This window comes from Jaculus jaculus, chromosome 12 (genome assembly GCF_020740685.1).
Source record: "Jaculus jaculus isolate mJacJac1 chromosome 12, mJacJac1.mat.Y.cur, whole genome shotgun sequence".
Taxonomy (NCBI): domain Eukaryota; kingdom Metazoa; phylum Chordata; class Mammalia; order Rodentia; family Dipodidae; genus Jaculus; species Jaculus jaculus.
In genome coordinates, this window is record NC_059113.1 from 20,516,983 (window position 1) to 20,524,250 (window position 7,268).

Below are 7,268 nucleotides of genomic sequence, written 5' to 3' on the forward strand. Positions count from 1 at the left end.
TGAAATCCTATCTTGAAAAACCAAGAAAGAAAAAAAGAAAAGAAAGTTGCTTGGATGGGCTGTTAGATTTGTGTTCTCTTTCAATGTCACTGATAAAACACTGTTCCCAATGTATGACATTGGAATTTATCCCTCTCATATGATTCATAAAATAAAATGAAAACCCCTTATGCAATAAAAACTTTTAAAAATAAAAAAAAAACTGATGCAGAAAACAACTCAAGCAATTCTACAAATAATACCAGACATGATATCTATGACTACATTGAAAACTTTTTTTTTTACAGCAAAACTCTATTTCAAAGGATAGAATAGTCATGGTACAAAAACATTTATTTAAATTAAATATTTTCAACAAATCAATATTTACAACTGTTCCAAGCATGTGTGGTTCTGTGAAAAATGGAACAGATTAGCTTAATGTCTGTGATACTGTTTACAAGATTATTAATACACATTGTGGGACTGGGCACCAGTCAATTATATCATCAACCATTTACTATTTATTACCAAATGGCATACACAGTAATAACAAAGATTAATCATATCTTATAAGTGAGTTTATAATAAGACTTCTTAGAAGAAGAAAAGGATCTGTCAGCAATATAAAATAGAAGGTGAAAATAACAGGAGAATATATAAAACACACATTTCATACACGCAATAATATGTAGACATCAAACAACACGAGTCTCTTAGCTCACTGTTAGGTTGTTCCTTCAAATAAGGCTTGGGAAGGATGGACATGTCTGCGGTGGGGCCAGAGCTCAGAAACATCTTTGGATCACAGTGAGTTTCTGCTTGGGACATAATCAATAGAAAGTACAACGGGAAGGTTGTTCTGATATATCCATGTATTGGCTGAGGACAGTGCTTAAAGGGCCAGATTGGCCAAATCCCCCTCACAGCCAGAGGAACCATGCTTGGGATTTAACATCAGGTGCCTTTGAAATGTGAAGTTAGTTTAGGGGTGGAGGGAGAGCCAAGTGGAAGAGAAAGAGCTCCTGGGAAAGACAAGGGCAGGCGAAGGAAGCCCTTTTTGCATCATCAAACAGGGAAGTAGGCTACGATTTTGCCCAGGAAATCAACACATCCAGATATGAAGAAAGTGACATTGCTTTGTGGCAAAGTCTTTTGAGGTCCCTGGCTCTTTGGGTCATTCCACAGAGAAGTGGTAACATCGCCACATTTAGAAGAATCCAAGCAAGGCTGCACGCCCAAAAGAGGTTCACAAGGGCATCTCTCCCACAGGAAAAAGTTTTGTGAGGCGTTTGTAACAGAAATAAATAAAGAGTGTGTCTAAAAATAATATTTAAAATCAATTTGCTTCAATTTTACTTTCAATGATACAAACATTGATCAGTTTACCAAATCTGGGTGTATGGTTTTTTGTTTTTTTTTTTCTTTTTCTCTCAAACTGGAGGATTTCTTGTAATTCTAAGGTAACTGGAGGGGAGTACAGGAAAGCAGAAAAGCTGTGTCCTTAGGTGGTGCGCATGAAATTCCCGCATGACTGGGATCTTTAATGAGACATTCCCCCACTTTCCCATGGCTAGCCTGAAGAGGACCCTCACCCAGGAATCTGTTCAGAAATGTCTGGCTTTCACACCCACCCTCACTTTACGGAAGAGCGGGTGGCCAGGAAAAGGCAGACTAGGCAGGGTTTGTTTTTTGTTTTGTTTTGTTTTTTAACCAGTGTTTGAGGCTGAACTGAGACAGACTCCAGGTCCCATCCCAGCCCTGGGTTCTTCTCACTAGGAGCACCACAGACCAGAGGAGGTTACATCGAAATCAGAAAGTTCCAATGTGCTGGGCTTCCCAACATGGGCTACGGTGGCGGTGGCGGGGACAAGGGAGAACGAGCAAGGAAAATCAGCAACCAGGGCCGCCGTCCTGGAGTACAGCTGACAAAACCCATTTGAAGGGACAGCTGGGACACTGGATCAACAGTGCCCATCCTGGCTTTAGGGCAAAGGCTCTGGTGGCAGTTCCGGCCTTCCTGCCACACGCCCAGGGGGCAGGAGGACAGTTGGTGGCACTGCAGTCTCTGCCCTGCTCAGGGCAGGAGGGACAGGACAGCCAGGCTGGGCCATGCGCGGGGGGTCTCCAGCTCTATGACACACTGTAGCTATTGTAGTATGTGGCTGTGGCATCTGCCAGGACAGAGATGAGGCTGGTCTCTGTGGGGCCCGTGGGGGTCCCCTGAGAGAGTGGGACATGTCCGCTGAGGGTGCCAGCCCCCACGGCAGAGTCTGGGTGGCCAGGAGTGTTCAAATACTGGTCGAATTCATTGCGATCCATGTCACCCAGAAGTTCCACCTGACTCAGCTGGTCCAGGGCATCGAAGCCAGGGTGCTCAGGAGGTGGCGAGAGCTGGCCCAGGTGGGCCTGGAGGTTGGAGTGGAGAGGGTGGTAGGTGGCAGGGGTGTAGTAAGAAGCCGGAGATGGGGGACAGCCAGGAACAGTGGACATCATAGAGACTCCCGGGGACTGGCTGAGGGCCAAGGAGCCTAGGGGGTGGTTGCAGTGGAGGGGACCCGGGGTGAACTCTGGTGAGTAAGGGGGTCCTGGCAGGTGAGGGAGACGACGAGGGTGGGCATGCTCCTCCTGGCAGGGGGAGGAGAAGAAGGTCTGCTCGGGCTCCAGTACGTCCAGGGGCGACATCTCCGGCGGCGTGGGCAGCCCATAGGGGTACGTGTCCACACTGCCGGGGGCACCGGTGGTGGCCTCGTGGTAGCAGCCCCTCAGTCCAGGCAGGGTGCTGCCTGGGGAGTACTCACCCCTGTCTTCCTTCTCCCCCAGCACCCCTCGGCCGCCACTGCTGCTCTTCTCGGGCAGCGCGTTCTGGTCCCGGGAGAGGGAGCTCAGGAGGAAGCCGGGGTCGACGCGCTTGCACAAGCGCTTGGCCTGCTTCTTCCTGCGGGGCCGGTACTTGTAGTTGGGGTAGTCCTGCATGTGCTGCAGGCGCAGCCGCTCTGCCTCGTCCACGTAGGGCCTCTTCTGCGACAGTGTCAGGGCCTTCCACGACTTTCCTGTTCACACAAGCCAGAGAAGGCCACGCTCAGCGTGTGTGCGCTGCTGGCCCAGCAAGGGTACTTCCTCAAGGACGGGCTTCTCCCCCACCTTCTCCCAGCCCAGATCTGCTGATCCATCATCCCATCCTGCTTACATCTCCCCGAGTTACTTCGCACGAAGAGTGTATAAAAAAAACCATGCCCTCGCCGCGACCCAAAAGATTCCAGTTTTGGAGTCCCAGGGCAGGCCCGCCGGACCCCATATCAACAACAGCAGCAACAACAAAACACCTTAAGGCCCGTGATGTTGACTGATGCTCTTTATACCCTTCAAGGGTCATTTCTATTCATTTGTGCATTGTAGTAAAAATCCCCTGCCTCTTAGCAAGTGATACTATAATGTTTAGCTATGGTATAAATCTATGGCACTTATGTGGAGGAATTTGGGCTCAGCTGATCTTTTCACAAAGAAAGTAAATTACAGGATGTCACTCGGGCTAACAAGTGACTATTCTTACCTCTGAAGGCCAAACATACTCTGCTATGAAGGTCAGAATGCTACATACACACACACACACACCCCATCTCCTTAGGACCCTATGAAAGTGGCAGGACACTTGCTCAGCCATGACTCCACACAGAATCAAATCCCGTAGCTTCCCACGGCCTCTGCTTTCCTGTCAAGTAGAAAGTGTGCCGACCACCCAGCTCAGAGCTCCTCATTTAGAAGCCACCCCCCACCCCTCATTACCCGCTGGTGCCAAAATGCTGCTTACACTTGATTTTATGTTCTTCCTTCCTTGCCTGTCATCTTTGCAAATCACCTTGGCATCTCTCTACTATCTTTCAAAGGACATAGTGCCGCTCTCTGCTCTGGGGCTTTCCAAAGGTCATTTTGAGACTCCTTATAGAGTTCCTTATATACTTCCAGGGTGGGCTCAGAATTCTAAAATTTAACATGATCTTTCAGGACTGTAATGAATCCTGACATTTGAGACCCTCCAGGACAAGGCCTCTGCCAAAGCTCCGTAAGGAAAGGAACTACATCCTCCCAATGGGCACACTCTGCACACAGCCAACACCGGGCATGTGGGCCCATCCTGGCTGGCTAGATGGCTCCATAGACCAGGACCTCAAAGCGGACCGAGGGCTCAAGGAAGGCAATTATCAACTAGTCTGTGGCTATCATCAATTAATCATGTAACTAGCTGTCACTTAAAAATATGACTTGAAGGGTATTAGGAACTCTGGTTAGAGGTGGGCACCAATTCCCAGCTGGTGACTGAGGCTGCAAAGCTAATGCAAGATGCCCATGGTGTGACACACTCCACACTCTGTCCATGGTCCACATATAAAATGTTAACTGCAGGCACCAGGATGCTGTCATATTACTAAGACTGTCTCCCTTTTAAATGCTACCAAATGTCTAATACACTAACTCTTAATATACTAGAAATATTTCTCCTAGTACATTCCTCATATTCTTATTCTATCCATCCATCCATCCATCCATCCATCCATCCATACATACATATATATAGCCTTCTACCTAAGTGCAGGTTTAACGTTAAAACTTGGAAACCTTGCAGGGGCAAAATCTGGAGGTCTCACATGTTGCCCTGCCTTCTCCTTGGTCGGAAAGGGAAGAAAGGGCTCAGGAAGATCACAGGGATAAAAGCAGCCCATCTGGCTGCCCCTGTTAACAGGTGCACGGAGTCTGGATTTTGACAAGCAACAATAAATGTCCTGTTGGTTTCCCTCACTCAGTACTGGGCCTATGCAGCAAAACCGGAAGGAATCCATATCTTTCCTGAAAAACTGAACTGTACCCTCTTGCAGCCCAGTTCCCAGATAGGACCAACTTACAGGAAGCCTTTGTCTATTAGGCACTGTTCCTGCCTCGGTCTCCAAGCAGGCAGCCAGGACAAGGCTTCCTAGCCTACTCTCTCTTCTCACTTAAGCCCTTAACAGAAACCCGGTCACAACTGGGAACTTCCTGTCCCCAGCTTTGCCTAATCAATGGGGTGATGGAGGTGGGTGAAGATTAGGTTTTCATTTAAAAAAAAAATGCTTGCAGCCAGGGTGTGGTGGCACATGCCTTTAATTTCAGCACTAGGGGAAGGGGGATGCAGAGGTAGGAGGATCGCCATGAGTTCAAGGCCACCCTGAGACTAGCAGATTCTAGGTCAGCCTGGACCCTAGTGAGACTACCTGGGAAAACCAAAAAAAAAAAAAGTTTGCACTTTAAAAAAAAAATCTTTTAAAGTCTGAAGAGAACGATAAATTTTAGGTCAAAGAAAAATGTACTGTATATGTTAGTACAAAATAAACATTTTACTGTTTTGTGCCGAGAAAGCGGACCTGGCTAGCAGGGACTACAAAAACATGTTGAATACAGCCCGCCAGCCACAAGGCTACAGGGTGGGCAAGAAAGAGGCTCTTGGAACCCTGCACCCCACCAGAAGCTTTGGGGGCTTTAACCAACAAGTAGGCCTGGGCCTTCTCTTGGGCTCTGCGGCTTATGGGCCTCAGAAACCCGCCCCAAGATCCTGCCAGGGGAAAGGAGCCTGCCCTCCGATGGGAGGGAAAAAGGAAGGGCTGGGATCCCTGCGCCAGGGGTGTGGGGGTCCAGTGACCAAGCACTGAGGCCTGGTGCCTACTACACTCAGAGCCCTTGGCTTTGAAAGGGTTTCATTGGTTCAAAAGAATAAAAGAGGTGGGGGGGAAGTCGAAGCGCAATGAAGGCGAAACTGAAAAATGTTGAAAACCCAACGGAAACAAGGAGTTATTATGGAAGCATCCTAAAATCCTCTAGGTTCCTTGGCCATGTCCTGTCCCTATCGTTTATCCTGGGCAGAGCCGCAGCGGCACTTAAGTCCTGGGCTTCACGACAGGCCTCTCTGGCTCCCGTAAGTATCTTCCTCACGTGTGTGATAGAAATAATAATAATAATAATAATAATAATAATAATAATAATAATAATAATAGTGAATCGAGTCTCTATGGATGGACATTTTGGCTGTAGTTTTTGGTTCTTTCGCTGTTTAAATAATTAAGGCAAAGTGGGGATTCATCCCGTCCTCTCCTGATGTATATTCGTTACAGTTTTATCTGTGACAACCTCCCTTTAATTGTCCCAATCATAAACTACAGAGAATGACGGGGTTTCCCGCTTCACTCTTCCAGCAAAGGCGTGTCCCACCCAGCCTCGACGTTTCCGCCCGGGGGCCCCCCAGTCCTTGCGCGCGCGCGGGTTCCCGTCGTCAGAACCCCACTGCCTGGGTGCGCCCGGGGATCTGCGCTCCTGTCGCTGTGGCCCGGGAGGGGCCTGTCTGGAACCCACCCCAGCAAACCCAGCGGTTTCACTTTGGCCCCTTCAACTCACAGCGTCCCTGTTCTGATCCTCCAACCTCCCCGCCACCAGTACATCACCGGTACGGCGAGCGCCGGCCCCCCACGTGCGGGGTCCTGCCCAGCTCCGCGCGCCGCCCCGCGCGCACTCACCCAGCATCTTGCTGAGCTCGGCGTTGTGGAGGTCGGGGTTCTGCACCGCCAGGCGTTTCCTCTCGTCCTTGGCCCACACCATGAAGGCATTCATGGGCCGCCGGATACGGCTCTCAGAACCCTTGTCCCCCGAGGGTCGGGGGACAGCCGGCGGCGAAAGCCCATCCGACAGCTCAGTTTCCAAGGCGGGACACTCGAGCCCCTCGGTCCATGGATAGGCGCCGAGCAGCGAGGCCATGGCAGAACGGGGATCTCCTGGCTTTGCCTCACGGGGGGCCGGCGCTGACCTGGCCCTAGCTCGGGTCGCGACGTCCAACTTGGCCGGCGGCCCCGGGCCAGCCCCTTTATTTATCAGCTTGGGGCGGCCGGGTTGTCCAATGACTCTCCAAGGCGGCACGGCCACTCCCTCGTCTCGTCGCCGGCGCCCCCTCCCTGCGGGCCCCGCCGCCGCGTCCCCGCTCCGACCTGCGGAGAGGGGGAGGAGCGGCAGGGTCTGTCCCGGCGCCCGCCCTCGGTCCGCCCCTCGGCCTCCCAAGCCTGCCGGGAGATCCGCGCCGGGCCACCCGGGTGCCGCCTCCCGTCCCGCCGCAGGTGCCGCAGAACCCCGAGGCGCGCGCGCGGCCCGCAGTCTCCCTGCCCAGCGCGGGGGATCGGGTCCAGCCCCCTGCCCTCCTGAGGGTACCGCGACCTCCCCAGACCAGACCACCAACTCCCTACAAGGGAAAGCTGAATCCAGACGCGAGAGTCCAA

General features: G+C 51.3%; 1 protein-coding gene across 1 annotated transcript; it reads right to left on the reverse strand.

Annotated features, from left to right (window-relative positions):
- Positions 1-315: 315 nt before the first annotated feature.
- Positions 316-6,823, reverse strand: Sox7 (SRY-box transcription factor 7). Its single transcript, XM_004671391.2, has 2 exons — positions 6,519-6,823; positions 316-3,032 (listed from the first exon to the last, which is right to left on the reverse strand). Exons 1-2 carry the CDS (start codon positions 6,754-6,756, stop codon positions 2,113-2,115), a joined length of 1,158 nt encoding a protein of 385 aa, XP_004671448.2. The 5' UTR covers positions 6,757-6,823; the 3' UTR covers positions 316-2,112.
- Between the last annotated feature and the right edge of the window lie 445 nt (positions 6,824-7,268).

Coding starts and splice junctions, on each gene's coding strand:
- Sox7 (XM_004671391.2), bottom strand. CDS start 6,756: ATGGCCTCGCTGCTCGGCGCCTATCCATGGACCGAGGGGCTCGAGTGT. Junction 3,033..6,518: donor CGAGCTCAGCAAGATGCTGG/GTGAGTGCGCGC, acceptor TTGTGTGAACAG/GAAAGTCGTGGAAGGCCCTG.